The 18,802-nt window shown below is 47.5% G+C and overlaps 1 protein-coding gene across 1 annotated transcript in view; it reads left to right on the forward strand.

Moving 5' to 3' along the window:
* rfx7b (regulatory factor X7b) overlaps positions 1 to 15,032 on the forward strand; it is a 49,494-nt gene extending 34,462 nt beyond the window's left edge. The window contains 5 exon segments of the mRNA XM_080437825.1: positions 7,076 to 7,570; positions 8,376 to 8,561; positions 9,874 to 10,142; positions 11,448 to 11,928; positions 13,807 to 15,032. Coding sequence (XP_080293951.1) covers positions 7,076 to 7,570; positions 8,376 to 8,561; positions 9,874 to 10,142; positions 11,448 to 11,928; positions 13,807 to 14,379 — 2,004 coding nt within the window. The 3' untranslated portion in view covers positions 14,380 to 15,032.
* The last annotated feature ends 3,770 nt before the right edge of the window (positions 15,033 to 18,802 follow it).

The following is an 18,802-nucleotide window of genomic DNA, read 5'->3' on the forward strand; positions in this document are numbered from 1 at the left end:
CATGCATAGCGGGATTTGCATTTCCTTTGTTTACAAGGCTTTCTTTGTTCTGTATGCTCTCTGAGACCAAGCGTTTGCCACTGCCCCCTGCTGGAACCGGCTGGAACTAGTGGCCAGGAGGACTAACATAGATACCTTTTCACAACAGTTTTAACAAAATATGATTGTTAATACATCTTTATTTGAGATTTTACATTAGACACAAGCCAACAGACTAGTGATACCTTTCAAAACGATCAGGTAGAAATGGCGGATTTTACAGCGATTTTGCGATGTTTGGATGGAAACTAAGGGTTACTTCCGTAACCCCGGTTTTGTAAATTGCGAACGAGGTGTTCACATATGGGAAACAGCGCCCTCTGGCGATGTACAGAAGCTTCACATTCACTCCCTCAGGGCCAAACCCTTTTTGGCCCGATGGGTCTTCCGTCGCTTTCCGGTAGCCCTCTTACCCGAGGGCACAAAAGGAGACCGGAACGCGGAAGTCATTCTCTTGATACACCAGCTTCCTTCTGCCTACGGTGAAGCAAAAAGAAGGGTGTTTTTGTGAACACCTCGTTCACAATTTACAAAACCGGGGTTACGGAAGTAACCCTTAGTTTTGCTACATTGCTCTCTCGGTGTTCACATATGGGAGATATAAACCCCCGGAATGTATCTACAAATCGAGATACCACAATACCTGCCCCAGTACCGGGCGCCAGGGGCGTGGCCCTCAGCACCCAGGCGCCATCAGACCCACCGGGTCTGAGGCAAGGATCAGGAAAGCAGGGCCCTGACACACCATTGTCAGCCCTAAGAACTAAAAGACAGGCACAGCCTGTCCATCTTCGTGGAGGGCCCTGACAGACCGAAGTCCGCCTTACTGACCTAAGGCCCGGACGTCGGCCTATGACATACTAGGCACAAGGGCATGAACAGATCCTACATCCGTTCTATGCCCCTACCCACCTTCAGGTGGAAGCCACACCCCGGACTGCGAGCGCCAAAGAAGACGCCGCCACGTCCAGGCTAGAAAAACAGCGAAAGTCAAGGAGACTACCAACTGGCTGTCATGTAGACGTCCTGACAAACCCGCCTCTGCAGAGGGCCCAGGACGTCAACACCCCCTAGGAGGCACAAGGGCATGAACCGACCTTACGTCTGTTCCATGCATCTACCCCACCGTCAGGTGGAAACCACGCCCAGGACTGCGTGCGCCATGGAGGGCGCTGCCACGTCCAGGCCAAAGAGAGCAGCGAAAGTCGAGGTAGACGACTAACTTGCTGCCGTGTAGGCGTCCTGAAAAACCACACCTCTGCAGAGGGCCCAGGACGTCGACACACCCCTAGTAGAGTGCGCTCTCAGGCCGTCAGGCACTGGGGCTCCGCTACTTGTGTACGCCAGGCGAATAGCATCCAAAATCCACCGGGAAGGCGTTGACTAAGCCACCGCCTTCCCCGTGACCCGGGCCCCAGAGAAACGAACAACCGGCTGGGTCGGTTCTGGGCCACAGTCCTTCGGACATACACCCTCAGGGCCTTCACTGGCCAGAGACAGTGCAGCCTCCGATCCACCTCCGGGCAACCGGAGGCAGGTGAAAAGCCACCACCTCAGTAGGCTTTAACCACTGCTAGGTAGTCTTGGGGACAAACGCCGGGTTGGGTTTGAAGACAACCCTACCGTCACCTCCAGCGAACCTCATGCACTCTGGAGTCACCGAGAGGGCACGAATATCGCTCACCCGTTCCGCTGTCAACAGCGCAACCAGGAGTACCGTCTTGAACGTGAGGAACTTTGGTTCCTCCGTCTCCAACGGCTCAAAAGGAGGACGAGAGAGTGAGTCGAGCACCAGGACCAAGTCCCAACGCGGCGAACAGGGACCTTGAGACAGGATGTGCACGCAGCGCACTTCATGAACTGGCCCACAAGGGGCTGTTTTACGTGGTTTTCCCCTCGAAGCCAACCGTGGCTCACTGAGATAGCCGCCAGGTACCCTTCGATTGTGGAGAAAACGTTTCCCAGATCATACCTATCCTGTAGGAAGATCAGGACGTCTGCTACCGAAACCTGGAGCGGAACCATGCACAGCCGGGGACCGTCCCAGATACCATTCCTCGCACACGCCCTACTTTGTCCCGTAGAGAGACCTAGTGGAGTGTGCCCTAGCGGCCTAAATAGTATCCGCTAGTAGTGGAAAAACAGTCATTTCAGCGAACGAACGACTTTGTCCACGTTCACGGCAATGAATAGTTCAATTGACTCGTTCACGTTCTCGTTCAGCAGCTCCACTCTCTAGTGTGAAAACGCCCTCGTGGGAGCGTCTTTGTTTTCTACGTCGCACGTACAGACCAACCTCCCGTCCTATACGCGGGGGGAGGGGATGGGGGCATGCACTATAGTGTGAACGTAACCGTCCCAGAAAAAGAACAAACTCGTTCACATTCACGGCAAGGAACTAGTTAATTTTAGCGAGTCGAACCTGAACGATACCCCACTGGTAGCCACCATTCTAGGAGGAAAACCAGTCGCAGTCAAGTTTTCCCTCCACGGGCCAGACCCACAATTCTATTTCTGCGGGTCTGGGATGAAAGGTTTCGCCCTTCGCCTGCTGTCGCAGATCCCTGCGTAGCGGGAGGGGCCAAGGTTGCTTTTTTAGAGGAGGGGAGCTATACCCGACCTCCGGGAGCCCCGTACCGGAGCCACCAGCAACGCCACCAAGCCTTGGAGTCTAATCCGTTCCGGAGTGGGGTGGATCAGTTCCAGCGGAGGGCACGCATAAGGCAGCCCCCACGACCATTCGTGCGCCGGGGCGTCCAGGTCCAGCGGAGCCCGCTCTCTCATTGAGAGGAACAGCGAGCAATCTGCGTTCTCCTCCGCGGCAACTAGGTCCAGATCTGGTCCGCGACCCTGGTGCGGAAACCAATCTGAATAAAAGTCTCGCCTCTGGACAGAGGATCGGTTCCCCTGTTCAGAAGGCCAAGTACATGAGAGGCGCTGATTGATTCCAAGTGTGCGTCGCACCACAAAATCAAACCTCCGTGCCAGACTGTTCAAGGTAGGAGATCTCGGACCTCCTTGCTTGTTGGTACAGGCCATGGTCGTGGTATTGTCCGTCCTGACCTGAACGTTACGTCCACTGATGTGGGGCTCAAAGTGTTTTACCGCCAAAAGGACTGCCATCAACTCCAAGCAGTTAATGTATGCTGTCCTCATGATGCGGTTCCACAGACCCATGGCCGTCCGGCCCCCGAAGGTGGTGACCCACCCTGTGAGGCTGTCATCGGTGGCGATCATCATTCTTGAGATGATCCTCCCTACCGGGACGCCCTCCGACAGGAAAGAGGCTACTTTCCCTTGTTGGAGGGACTGCATGCATGCCGCGGACACTGTCACACGGCCAAAAACCTGAGGGAGCTCAACCAGAGAGACCGCATCCAGTGCGATACCTATAAGGTAGCGTGATGGGACTGGGTGAGCACACACTTCGTGCACTTCTCGAAGTTCAGTGTGAATCCCGGGGAGGTCAGGTGCGACACCACCAGTCTATGGTGATGACATGCATCCAGAACGCGAGTCCGCACTCAGCAACCAAATGTTCTATGTAGGTTGCGATGCGGACTCCCCCCTGTCTCAGAGGAGCTATCGCTTGAGTGCATTTCATGAACATCCTGGGACTCAAGACATTTCAAACGAGAGGACCAGGTACCTGTACACACGACCCTCGAACTCGAAGCGCAGGATTTACCTGTGCGGCGGGTAGATAGGGATGTGGAGAAGGGCGTCCTTGAGATCTAGTGAGCTCTTAGATCCAAGATAGGACGTAGCCCCCTCCCCTTTCTTCTTGACCAGGAAGTATCTCGAGTAGAAAACGAGCCGGCTTTCTCCTGGTGACACTGTCCTTACGGCGTTCTTGCGTAAAGGGAGGCAGTCTCCTCTCGCAACGTCACCGCCTCTTGACCACTAGCGTGTAACAACAGTGCTCTGTTGGCCATGGGTGGTCTGGTGGAAAAAGCAGTATGTACCGCCAAACAGTTCATTTCAGTGAACGAACGATTTAATTCACGTTCACGGCAATGATTTGTTCAAAAGATTCGTTCAAAGAATCGTTCAAACCGCCAAACAGTTCATTTCAGTGAACGAACGATTTAATTCACGTTCACGGCAATGATTTGTTCAAAAGATTCGTTCAAAGAATCGTTCAAACCGCCAAACAGTTCATTTCAGTGAACGAACGACTTAATTCACGTTCACGGCAATGACCAAAGATTCGTTTAAAGATTCGTTCAAGGATTCGTTCAAACGATTCGTTCAAATGATTCGTTCAAGTTCGGTAGTGCTCCCGGTCCCGGTGGGGCGTAAGGGGCTACTATGTGCATGCAGACGTGTGCACCTGATCCCACTAACATGACTGCACAATGCACAGTCGCAGGAGGAGTTAACCAGTCCGCCTGTCGTGTGTGCGGTGTGCTGGGGGGGCATGAACGAAATCGTGAACGTAACGGTTCCAAAGAGGGAAGAGTGTCCGTTCGTTCACGTCAAGCACTAGTTCTTGTGAAAGGATCGATCATAACCGACACATCATTATACTGTCCACTCGTGTGTGACAACAAGGCCCTGTTGGACATGGGTGGTTTTGTGGAAACTGCGGCCTGTACCCCTGTGCTCTCATATGAAGCACCCAGGGGTCGGCGTTGCATTCTTTGCATCGCTTGATGCGGAGTGACAAAAGATTTGGAGGGGTTGTTATTAATGTCGGGCGTACGCGAGCCGCCATCCTGGCTGTACTCGTTGGCCCGGCAACCATGTTTGGCTTTTTCCTGGTAACACTTCCCTTACGGCATTCTTGCGTAATAGAGAGGAGATCTCCTCTCGTAACGTCACCGCCGTTTGACCACTCGCTTGTGACAACAGTACTTCGTTGGACATGGGTGGTTTGGTGGAAAATTGCAGTCTGTAACCCTTTGCTATCGTACGAAGCACCCAGGGGTTGGGGTTGCATTTTTTTTATTTTTTATTTTTTTTTCATTGCTCGATGTGCAATGACAACGGATTTGGGGGGGTTGTTATTGTATTCGAGCGTACATCAGCCGCCATCTTGGCGCCACTCGTTGGCCTGACAACCGTGTTTGGTGTTACTTCCGGGCCCATGTACGCGGCCATTTTGGAAATACTGGCCACGCACGTGGGCGCCGCCATTGTTGCCGGCAACACGTGTCTGCGAGCAGCAGCGGCCATCTTTATTGGCAACACGTGTTGTGCAGTGGGGGCGGCCATTTTGGCTACCCCCACCTTCCTTACAACAATTTGGCTTATATTTACCTTGTGACTTTCTTTCATGGACCAAGGAAAATTTTGGCGTGACCCTTGTAGGAAATGACGGTTTTGGCCCGCCATAACGCCTTTTCTCTGTCCAACGACCACCATGGACCCCCCGTGGGGGGTCCGTAGTGGTCGTTGGCTCATTTTGGGTACTTTTGGTTGCAATCTTCTTGGTTGTTTACACAAGCATTTTTTGTCATATAAGCAACATTCGCAACATAAGCAGGGGACACAATCACATTCAACAGTGCATACACATTCACGTAATTCTCTACAAGACATGTGTATTCAACTGTGCACGCATACTCACGTAATTCTCTACAATGACATGTGATTGCGACGGCAGGGCTTTTGGTTGCAATTCTTTTTTTTTTTTTTTTTTTTATTGCACAAGCACTGTATTGTCATATAAGAGACATTTGCAACAGAAGCAGGGGACACAAGTGCATGCACATTCACGTAATCCTGTACTATGAATTGTGTGTGTGTGTCTTGTAACTCGGGGCTAGTAGCGCAGTTTTCTGTCGCCGCTAGCTCCGGTTTGGTGGGGTTTGGAAGGCGGGGAGGCGTCGCTGTCCCTCTGGTCAAGCTGGTCGGTAGCGGGTGGGGCGGAGGAAGACTGGGAAAAGCAAGCTGGACCTACCTGCCGGGTCTGTGGTGAACCACCGTGCCCTTCCGTGGGTGACGCACAAACCGAGTACTCTACCAGCCCATTCTGTGGAGTATTTGTCGAGAAAGATCTCCTGTGTGAGGCGTCGCATCTCAGCTAGCGCTGGTATAGCGGCGTCTCCGGTCTCGAGTTGCTTTTTTAAATTTACACAGACACTTACTTTGTCATGGAAAAACATTTCGAGCCACACAAACAAAGGGAACACATAGGCATGCACATTCGGCCAGATCTGTACGCTGATGTGTGTGTCCACGATGGCGCGTGCGTCATGGTAGACTGTGTGTCCCACTCATCCAGGGGCTGTGAGCAGGAACGGGTGTCGCGTCCTCACCGGGGGGGAGGGGAGATCCAAGCTGGCTCCCCGGTCGTGGCGATCGGCGGTAGTGTTAAGCTCTCGTTGAGTCATCGTAGAGGACGTAGGTGGCTAGGCTAGGCCAAGGCCACTGAGCTAGCTAGAGGCCAGGCTAAGCTAAAGGCTGTATTAGCTAGGCCAAGGTAACTAGTCTGGTTAGCTTAACGTCCGTAGAATGCTGTGTTTTCCTCGTCCGGAAAAGCACGGCGGGGATAGGAGGGAGAGAAGGAGGTCCGGGGAACTCTCAATGGACTGAGAATCCTACCCGTCGCTTCAGAGTTAGTAGAACCCGCAGACCTCGATCTTGTAGAAAGGTGAGAAGCTCCTTCATCGTAGGCAGAAGGAAGCCAAGAGAATGACTTCCGCGTTCCGGTCTCCTTTTGTGCCCTCGGGTAAGAGGGCTACCGGAAAGCGACGGAAGACCCATCGGGCCAAAAAGGGTTTGGCCCTGAGGGAGTGAATGTGAAGCTTCTGTACATCGCCAGAGGGCGCTGTTTCCCATATGTGAACACCGAGAGAGCAATGTAGCAAAACTGAGGATTTGGTTAGCAATGCTAGCAAATGCTAGCTCTAACCTTATATTTCACTACATGTTTATGCATTTATTTCATATTTACATATCGTCCAAACTCGTTGTTGGCAGGCTGAGCCATAGCAGAATTTGACGAATTAACTCGTCCATGGCAGGCAATGAGTTAAGAATCCTAACACGTTGTAAGGTCTTGTGTGTTGTTACTGTGTGTGTCCACCAGGGTCTGCAGCCTCTGTTCAGCAGCTGTGTGGACAACATGTCCCTCGGGGGCCAGAGCGCCGCGGGCCAAGGCTCCATGCTCAACGCCCACCAGGCGGGCGGTGGTCCCTCCTCCTTCTACCACTCCGCCCACAGCAGCACCACCCCGGTGCAGACCCCCACCCCGACCCCCACCCCCACGCCCACGCCCACCCCCACCTCTGAGATGACCACGCCGGGGGGCCACGGCGGTCTGACCAGGGAGAGCCCGTGCTCCCTCCGGGGCTTGGCCCCCCTCACGCCGGTGGACGGGGCCATGGGGGGGCGCCACACGCCCATCGGCACCCCGCTGTCCAACTGCAGCAGCAGCGTGCCCCCCAGCCCGGTGGAGTGCAGGAACCCCTTCGCCTTCACGCCCATCAACTCCAGCATGACGGGGGGCTACCACGACGCCAGCATTGTGTCCAGCAGCCCCGTCAAGCCCATGCAGAGGCCCATGGCCACCCACCCTGACAAGGTACGTTACAATGTTGTATTACATATATATATATATATATATATATATATATATTACATACATATGTGTACATATACATACATACATGTATACATCGTTGCAGTCTCCATAATAATCGAGAAATATTCGCCAGGGTCTGATTTTCGAATTTGATCATGGTCAGTTTCTGGCATCCCTAATATATATATATATTATAACAAGCCCATGCAGTGGCCCATGGCCACTCACCCCGACAAGGCACGTTACCATTAAAAGGGATAGTTCACCCAAAGAAAATGAAAATTGCTATGGATTAGTCACCCCATGGTATTATTTTTTTGTTTTTGTCTCATTCCTAAGACAATAATTTGATGACCAGCGGACCGGTAGGCAGCGGTTCCGGTAGGAGACACAAAGGAGACTCTTTGTGTCTCCTACCGGAACCGCTGCAGGTCATCAAATTATTGGCTGAGGAATGAGACAAGAACAAAAACACATCCATGAATTCAAGTCTCCATGGGGTGACTAATCCATAGAAAGAAAGTCATTTTGGGGGTGAACTATCCCTTTAAGTAATTTTTAGCAGACGCTCTTTTTCCAGAGCCACTTAACTCTTAAACTGCCAGGGGTTTTCTAAAACAGTTTGCAGCCGGGAAAACTTGGAATTCCCGGCCGCCTTCTCGCGGACCGGTGGTACTGATGGTTGGGAACCCCTGGTCTAAACAACATGCTATGTAAATAACATTGTGTATATTATAAACTATAGGATAGCAGCTAAACAACATGCAATGTACATAACATTGTGTGCATTGTGTACATGGTTCAGGCCAAGCTGGAGTGGATAACCAACCGCTACAACAGCAGCGGTAGCGGCGGGGGGGTCGGCGGTCCGCTGGGCGGTGGGGGTCCGCTGTCCAACCACAGCATCGGCATCCTGCCCAGCTACCAGGACCTGGTGGACGACCAGTTCCGCAAGCCGCACGCCTTCGCCATCCCCGGACAGTCCTTCCAGGTGAACTGCACCTTATGTTTACTTCACCTTTGTGTGTATTCTGCACCTTATGTTTACTGCACCTTATGTTTACTGCACCTTATGTTTTACTGCACGTTATGTATTCTGTTTACTGCACCTTATGTATTCTGCACCTTATGTTTACTGCACCTTATGTTTACTGCACCTTCTGTATACTGCACCTTATGTGGGTATTCTGCACCTTATGTATTCTGCACCTTATGTTTACGGCACCTTATGTTCACTGCACCTTATGTGGGTATTTTGCACCTTATGTATACAATTGCACGACTTCAGATTTTTGCAATTCCACTTTCTGTCAGTAAAAGTCGATGTCCCGTCAACACGTCGTTTGATGACTTCATCACATTGACAACTTCAAACAGATAGCATCAGTGTCATACAATTACAATGTAGGCATTTAGCAGACGCCTCAGAGCGATTTTACAGTAAACAAGGAGAACACGAGGTAATACATAAAATGCATAGAAATAGTCATCTAGGATCATAGGTAAACCAAGCACCTACAATCAGACTGTACATTGAAACTATACTATGACAGATCTACAAATGAACCTGGCTCCTGTCTACATAACATGATATCTAAGTTACATTTTAACCTTTGCATAAGCTTGCAAGGTCATCAAGGCTAGGGCAAAGGGCTAAGTTAATATTTGTGTTATTTTTATTCTCAAATATAGTTGGATCTTTTAAATACATGTTTGTCTAGTAAGGGTAGAAACATCACAGCATTTAATATTTTTCAATTCAAGCTTCAACTTTGTTTACTCTGTGCAGTAACTACAACATTAGATAATATCAACATAAATTGATATTTAAAGGACCATACTTCTGTGATTGCATGTTTCGCCCATTGACTAAATGTTGTAAACTATACAGAGCTAAACATGCAAAAAACCTTTACTCCTTTTACTGTGGTGTACATTTAAGGGTTAAATGAATAGTGTTCTTCATTTGGACCAATTCAACACTAGAATGCCTAGTTTAGTCCATGTGCGTCTCCATCTATCTGCAATTCATTCATTGTAGCCTCAGTGATTTGCAATTCATCAATTAATCGGCCTCTATTTTATGCAATTCATTTCATTTTAGTTAATCGTTCAACCCTAATAATAATAAAAATCATGGCCAGAATGCACCAAATGGCACCATTTTATGCAAAGATTCGACTCTTGGCATAAACTCGTCATTACTGGACACCAGCAGCCACGTCTTCCACCTGTAGTAATACTAATACTAATACTAATCATCATAATCATAATAATAACAACACCTGTGATGTGGTCGTCAGGCTCAGTCCAGACAGGACGGTCACTTCGGCCTCCTGACGCCCATCTCTCCGGTGACGGGCGTGGTCACGCCCACCAAACAGGAAAGCTTCGCCGTGCCGGCGCCGCTGGACATCAAGGCCGCCGCCTCGTCCTCGGCCGGCCCCTCCGTCACCTTCAGGTGCCGCAGCGTGAGCCCCGCCGTGCGGCAGAGGAACTTCAGCGGGAACACGGGCACTGGCGGTCCCCAGGCCTCCTCCACCTTCTCCTCCACCTTCTCCTCCTCCACCAGGTAGGCCTGTTACAATTATTACATCCATCGTCTAATCGCAATTATTTGAGATAATCACAATTATTTGAGATAATCACAATTATTTTTGCATAATCGTTTCCATGTTCATACATTTTCAAATATGTGACCGAATTTGTCTGGGAGACCGTCATCTAGCATTGTTTTCATTTAAATTTTTTCATGTCATATGAAAGCAGGGAATCATAGCAAAATAATGTTATATTGGTTAATAAGATTGAGTGAATAGTTTTGAGTAAGTAGAGAAAACACCACTTGAATTAGCGGTTGCTAGCTCTAACCTTATATATTAGCGACATGTTTATGCATTTATTTCATATTTACATGTCGATTTAAGCTCTGGTATTTATGTCAGACATACTCTAGTATGTGAAGAGTCTAACTGGGCTATTAACTCATTTTGGATGGAAAAAAAAGTTTTTTCTGCTTTCCTAAAAAAAAGGGCGCCAGCGAGATGACTTTCTCCTAGACAAAAACATTCACATATATAAAAGCAAGAAATAGCTGATCTACAAGCTTACCAGCTATTTCCACTATTTTTACATGTATAAAAATGATTAGATATGTCCAAAATGTCTTATATTTAATTATTTGTCATATCTGCCTTGTGCAATTTTTTATTAGGAAGACTAAAAGGCAAACAGATTTTTTTTTGTATTCATATGTTCAAATGCTCAACGGCCAAACACAATTAAATCGTTAATCGCGATTATTTGAGTGATAATTAATTTACAACCAGTGTTGATTTTGACAGCACATTTTGATTTAGTTTCAGTCATAGTCTTTTGGAAAAAAAATCCATTTAGTTTTAGTCATATTTTATGTTTTAGTTTTTGTCTAGTTTTAGTCGACTAAATCTACAGTTAATTTAGTGGACTAAAAGTTATTTTGGCGGTGCCTTGATGGCGTAGTAATGGCTGATTTTACACTTGGTTGCATACTGAAAATAGCTGATCGCAACGCGGTGCGTTGTGAGCTTGTAGATCGGAGTGCAACACCCGAGCGCAACCAAACATAAAATGACTTGTCTTTTAGTTCTACTGGATATCTTCTCCACTAGTCCCTCAACATTTTAGTCTAGTTTTTATGTGTTGACGAAATTGTCAGTATATTTAGTTTTAGTCATCATAGCTTAGTTTTTTATTTCGTTTTTATTTAGTTTTCGTCAGTGAAAAAAGGTAGTCGACGAACAATTTTCGTCATAGTTTTAGTCGACGAAATCAACACTGGTCAATTTAAATGTGTAATCCTGACAGCCCTAACAACTTAAATGTGTAATCCTGACAGCCCGACCACCAGGGCCGTGGTCTCGCCCTTCAACTCGCCCGTCACGTCCGAGGTGCTGAGCATCCTGTCGGGAGGAGGAGGGGGAGTGGCCGCCCAGGGGGTGCTGGGCACCATGGCCCAGCGCAGCCAATCGGTGCCTCTGAACGTCATGATGCAGAGCGAGATGCTGACGGTGCCGCCGGGCCAGAGCAACGCCGCCAAGATCACCAACGTGCTGCTGAGCAAGATGGAGGCGGACGGGGACCAGGCGGTGTCTGTGCGGGGCCTGGGCGTCAACAACCTGCCCTCCAACTACACCGCCCGCATCAACCTCACACACATCCTGGAGACCACCGGCCAGCCGGGGGGCTTCGTGGGGGGAGGAGGGGGGGGAGGAGGAGGAGGAGGAGGTCAGCTGCAGACCGTAGGCTCCAGTCCCGTCAACGCCTACGAGCTCCAGCAGCATGGAGGATACCTGAGCGCCGGCGCCAGCGGGGAACAGGTGAGCTTCTACACGTCTATGACCTCAGAGGACAGAGTGTAAAAACCTTTATTACAACAATGATAGACATTTATTAATCCTTTATTATAACAATGATACATGTATTAATCCTTTATTATAACAATGATACAGTTATTAATCCTTTATTATAACAATGATGCATTTATTAATCCTTTATTATAACAACTAGTCCATACCCGTGGGGGGATATGTGCACATGATCTGGCAACCCCATTCATCCCATAGCTCGCGGGGCCATCCCACAGCTGGGCAGCCGTAACCATGGCGACATTCTTTTACATGAAAACGATAATGAACAGCTGACGTTTGGTGAAATCAAAAAACGGGCTTCACTGTTCCGTGCACATGGTAATGGTCAATGGCTGTGTGCAGATTCAGATGTTTGTATGTCCGTCCGTCCGTCCGAGCACGGCCTCAACAGCTGCAACTGATTGCAACACAAAGATGCAACCAGTTACACTAATTCAACAAACGTGCAACACATGCGCCACTAAAAAACATGCACACACACACACACTCAGCACATGTGCGTGCTTGTGCACACACACACACACACACACACACACACACACACACACAGACCTGTGAGGCGCACCGTGCACACACACACACACACAAGCCAGCACTGCACACGTGCGTGCGCACACGCACACACACACGCACACACACACACACACACACACACACACACACACGTGTGTAACATGCGGACCTGCGCGCCGTTACTCCAATCCGCACCAAACTTGCCACCAACACTGGTCAGGGGTCTGCCGTCACAATAGCCACACCAGGGACCACCAGGGGCCCCTGGGTGGGCGCACCATTGCGCCGCCTCCTCTGTGTTCCTATTGGCTCAGGCAGTGGCTCAGTAGACTGGAGGAGCCAGCCCTATCGAAGGTCTTGAAGGGCGGATCCAAAGCCTTGCGCTCGGTACCAGCGCCACTTCCTATTGCTTCACCAATCTATGTCCCCGCCTCCCCTCCCCTCCCCCCCCGGCCTGTGCACGGAACACGCTGACGTCACCAGATTTAGAGCGACGCCCCTCTGCACTCTGATTGGTTAGGAGATAACAAGGTTCACTCCCACTCCTAAACCACCGTTCCTGCAAGGTTCCCCCAGGCTTTTTTTCTTTTGAAACAAAAAAAAAGGCATGGGTTTCCGACGCTAGTGGCTCAGGGGTATAGTGGCCGGGTAGAGTGAACTGGAAACCGCAAGGTTCCCAGTTCGATCCCGGGCTCCCCCAGAGTTAGTGTCGAAGTGTCCTTGAGCAAGACACTGAAACGCTAATTGCACCCGATGAGCAGGTTGGTGCCTTGCATGGTTTCCTCCGCCATCGGTGTGTGAATGTGTGTGAATGTGTGTGTGTGAATGGGTGAATGTAATGCACAATCTATGTAAAGCGCTTTGGATAAAAGCGCAATATAAATGCACCATTTACCATTTGGCTGGGCATTAAACAGCCTTAACTCCAGTTCCCAACATGCTGAACTTACGATACTTGCTCGGTGCACTTAAGACGGCCAATAGGAAGGATCAGGCTGTAATTGCTTAAGTCCCGCCCCCTCTGTGTTGCTATTGGCTGGGCTTTAAACAGCCATAGCTCCAGTTCCCAGCACCAAAAACCTACTAAACTTCCTAGCTGCACTTACATGGCCAACAGGGACAGGCTGAAATTGCTTAAGCCCCACCCCCTCTGTGTTCCTATTGGCTGGCCTTTAAACAGCCATAACTCCAGTTCCCAGCATGCTAGATATCCGAAACGTCCTAGGTGCTCTTAAACGGTCAATAGGGACAGGCTGTAATTTTGCTTACGCCTCGCGCCCTCTTAGTTCCTGTTGTGATTTTTTTTCCCCTCAGGTGGCCTTCTCATCCGGGGGGGACAGCCAGGTAACCTTTTCGTCCGGGGGGGACAGCCAGGTGACCTTCTCGTCCGGGGGGGACAGCCAGGTGACCTTCTCGTCCGGGGTGGACGGCCAAGCACAAGCGTGTGAACCTGACCAGCAGCAGCAGCAGGTCCACTCGGAGAACTCGGTCTCGAACCAACAGCTCCTCCTGCAGAGCACGGCGCAGCAGGAGGCGGAGGAGGCGGACTTCAACAACACTGTCAAAGACCTGCTGGGAGAGGACGGTTTGAATCCCAGCTCCCAGCTGGTGGGCCAGGTGGCCTCGGAGCTCAACGCCGTGGCCTCGGACTTCTCCAGCGACATGCGGCTGACCTCCGACCTGTCCAGCAGCATCACCGACCTGAACACGCTGGACGCCAACCTGCTGTTTGACCCGGCGGCGCAGCAGGAGACGTACGAGGACTCCACGCTGGAGGAGCTGAAGAACGATCCACTGTTCCAGCAGATCTGCAGCGACACCGGGAACTCTGGCTTTGATTGGCTGGAGAGCAAAGACCAGCCCACCACTGTGGAGATGCTGGGTTAACTTATCTTTCTTTTGTATTTTGATTTTTTTCACTCTCTCTCTCTCTTCATGTTTGTGTGTTTGTTTTGTGTGTGTGTGTGTGTGTGTGTGTGTGTGTGTGTGTGTGTGTGTGTGTGTGTGTGTGTGTCTGTGTGTCTGTGTGTCTGTGTAGTCGATCAGTCTTTTCTACTTCCTGTGTGTTGGGATTGGTTCTGGACTTTTGCCATTTTTTGTCCTGTTTAAAGTGCCAGGCGTAAAACCAGAAAATCTACTGATGTTTTTATTTTTATTTTATTTTTATTATTATTATTTTCATCGTTCATCATTTTAGCAAAAACTCAACTTCTGGTTCATTTCCCCTGTTCATCCCCTGTCTGGAATCGGAAACGTATGAATTTCTAGTAAAAGCAAGTATTTGATGGCAGCGTCAAGTTCAACAGCATACATATAAAAAAAGAGATTAATCTTCCATGCTATATTTGAACAACAATGCAATATCTGTATCTGTATTGGATGGAAGGATTAGGAGGACATATGGCATAAAACACCACTATGTTAGTGTGCAGGAAGTATTATTATATCATAATATAGTTATGTTATTATAATATATTATAGGACTGCAACTATCCATTAGACATTATTCTATCAATTACATCTACAATTAATGAAGCTGTTTTTTTAATGTATATCAACATATGATATATAATATGTATATATATATATATATATATATATATATATATATATATATATATATATATATATATATATATATATATATATATATATATATTATATATCAATGAATCCACTGGAAGAAAATCTAATAGATTTTTTTAAATAATCGACTAATTTGATTAGTCTGATAAACCACTCATTTAATCCTTCATCGTACAACAGTGTCGATCTACAAGCTCACAACGTGTCACGATGTGATGCGTTGAGAGCTTGTAGATCTGCTGTTTTTGCTATTAAAAAGCAGAGAATCTGAAAGGGAGGGGTCACAATTTCCCCATTAAAGTCAATGATCAATTATTTGTCATAATCTATTAAATGGATTGTTGCACCTCTGATATGTTCTAATACAGTAACAGTACATGCACATACAGTAGGAGTACATTTACCTGCCATATCGGAATATTAAAAAGGGTAGCGGCTGATGCTACCAGGTGCTGAATTTCTGACATGAACTTTATACATAATCATCACAAACCCATTCAGTGAAATGCTGATGTCATGTCTGTGCATCGTCACGTTTCAGTTAGTTTTTAAAGCCTAATACTACTTGTACTGTTCAACATGTTGTAAAGAGAGTGGATGCATCGAGGTGAACCGCCTCCAGCGTGGAAAGGAATCAACATCTGCCTGCCTTACCCCCAAAGTCTTTGGCTTTCTGCCGTCTTTAGACAGACCGTGTATATATAGTAGAAACCCATCAGAGCTTCGTCATATCAAAGGCAGCTGTTAACTCTGATAACCTGTTCTTTCTGTACTATTTCTTATTGTGTTTTTCATTTTATTTTTATTTTTTTATTTTTTGCAGTGTTCTAGATGCATTGTTGTAGGCAAAGGGTCGGCACTGTATGTGAACGTTTTATCAGTTTGTAGATTGAGGATAATGATAATTTGATAACGCTGTCATTTCATGAGGATAAAGCGTGGTAGCACACATTATTCCCTGGTTGGATTGGAAGGATATCGATGGTATGGAGACACTGAAGTCCTAGTCTGAAGCCTGATTCATTCCATGTCGCTGGTCTGAAAGAACAAGAGCCTCGGCCTGAAGACCACAAGCCCCCCCCAAGCCAAGGAGGGATTCCCTCTTAGGCTAGCGGTTAAAGGAGAGATCCAGGCTAAAATTCTATTTGCTTTGATGTGTCGCTAATCACTCACCAACATACCAGGGGCAGTTGACTTTTTTTCATAGAAGCCCCTGTTGTCCATTGTGGAGACCCCTCCCACCAGCAGAATGGGAGTACTGTGTATAAATGAAAATCGCCTCTCTATGCAGTGTCCTGACACTCTCACATGCACTGTTTGTTACTTATGAGGGGAGGGGGAGTGCTACACGCGAAATCTCGCGGAACGCGAGAGTTCACGTATCGGAGCCGTTCTGTACGAACGGCAGCTCATGAGTGACAAACAGTGCATGTGAGAGTGTCAGGACACTGCATAGAGAGGACTTGTGAAAAAAAAGTTGGGAGCTGCAAAAATAGGCGATTTTCATTTATACACAGTACTCCCATTCTGCCGGTGGGACACAATGGACAACAGGGGATTCTATGAAAAAAGTCAACTGCCCCTGGTATGTTGGTGAGTGATTAGTGACACATCAAAGCAAATAGCATTTTAGCCTGGATCTCTCCTTTAAGATGTTTGGCTCTATTCCCCCCCCCCCCCCTCTGAGGCCCCGTTTAGACGACAACGGCAAAATAAAATATCAGATGTGCCGTTGTGTCCGTTTAGACGGCAACGGCATTTTCGGGGGTTTGAAAACGCAAAAAAACAATTCCAGAGTGGAAACCTTTCAAAACGCTCCGCCTCGCGTCTCTGTGTAAAACGGGCAATACGGGGGAAACCGCAAAACGTGTAACGGCTCACGTCGCTTATGCTGTTACATCGGTGTAAACAAACAGCTGTGATATGGAAGTGGTTCTACGCATGCGTGACTGGTCTATCCGGCAGTGTGGCGTCACAGCGCCACCTAGCCACCTGGCATGCAAACTACAGCGTTTTCAATCACTGTTGCGTCTCCGTGTAAACGCAGAATAAAAAGTGAGAACCTAACGGCACTTTGACGTTTTCTGTTCTGATCGTTACCGTGTAAACGTGGCCTTAGGCTAGCGGTTAAGATGTTCGGCTCTAGCGTTTTCCCCTTATCGTTCCCAGGCTCTACATAGGGATGCAACTATCGATTACATTCTTAGCGAATATTCTACCCATTACTTTTTCAATGAATTGAATAATCATTTATATATTTACATTTCAATGAATCGACACAAAACAGATGTTTTAATAATTGACTAAATCGATTAGTCTGATTTAAGCTCTATTTTATGCCGTACATTGTTGTAAAATGTATGTCGTGCAATGTGTGAAAATAGCCGATCTACAAGCTCACGATGCGTAGCATCGCAATGCATTGTGAGCCTGTAGATTGGCTATTTTCGTTTAAAAAAAAATGTTTTACTTCACGGTCCATTCATACTAATCTAAAGATATATTAGTATATACAATTTTAATTAGAAAAATCCCCCACCCCCAATATTGATGATTTTATTCAAATTGATTATTATTTGTAATCTATTAAATCGATTACTTGGATTAAACTGTTGCCACCCATGTTCCTTTAGCCCAGCGACACGGTTTCGTATAAATTGGGCTCGATTCGAATGTCATCTCTGGCACTCAAGACGAATTTACAGTTCTATATATATTTCTGGAGTCCCAGCCTTATATTTCCATACCAAAGATGATCTGTTAAACATAAAGAGATTATTACCATTTTAACCACCAAGGGAGATATTAACCTAAAGAGTTTTATTGCATTTGAGGAAAACGAAACAAAACCAAGATCTTCTGTACAGTATAATATGTAAATTAGTGAAAGGGTCTCTGTCCTATAATGTTTTCTAGGTAAAGATTGGACCTTTTGAAAAGCATGTTGAAGACACCACTGCTAGCCAGCTAGGCTAACACGTGGTACAAGTAGGATGCTTGCTTGAGTTTTTTGGCTATTGTCAATGTTGTATTAAGTCACGTTTAAAAAAAGATTTAAAAAAAAAGACAAACTTCATGTGTAAATAGGAATAGATACATAGAAACGTCATGTATCCAGACACTATAATATTATGGACATAAATCTAGCTAAGTCTGTGTCATTTAAAAGAAAAAAGATTTCAGAAAAGAAGTTTAAACAGAATACTGTATATGTTGTGTGTTTAAAAACATTACTCGCTCTCGGTGTTTCGTAAAGAAAAAAAAAAGTAATGCTGTCCGTTTTTTGGTCTCGCTTGCTGAAGTAATTTGTTTCTTTTTGATGATGATGATGATGGTATCTGCGGGTGCAGAAGGGACGTTGTGCTTTTGAGCAAGAAACAATTAGCATGGTTTACTGTCAGTGGTTCTCAGCGGTGGGTTCTCGGACCACCACGGGGTCCAAAATGGACCTTTGACGGGTCTGTAATCCGGAACCGTTTGGTTTCCGTTTCGTGTGCACTCAGAGTTAAATTAACACTGAGGATTTCACAGTGTTAGATTGGGGTCCCAGAGAGGCAATACATTGGCATTAAAATGGGGGTCCGTGGACTGGAGTGTACCAACCTGGGGGGGTCCTTGAAATCTCAACGTTTGTGAACCACAGATTTTTACTGAGTTGTGACACTTTTGGCTGGTTGACGTTTCTATCAGACCCTCTTACAGCAGACACTGGAAAAAACAAACT

Source organism: Gymnoscopelus braueri, assembly GCF_963280865.1.
Source record: "Gymnoscopelus braueri genome assembly, chromosome: 9".
NCBI lineage: Eukaryota > Metazoa > Chordata > Actinopteri > Myctophiformes > Myctophidae > Gymnoscopelus > Gymnoscopelus braueri.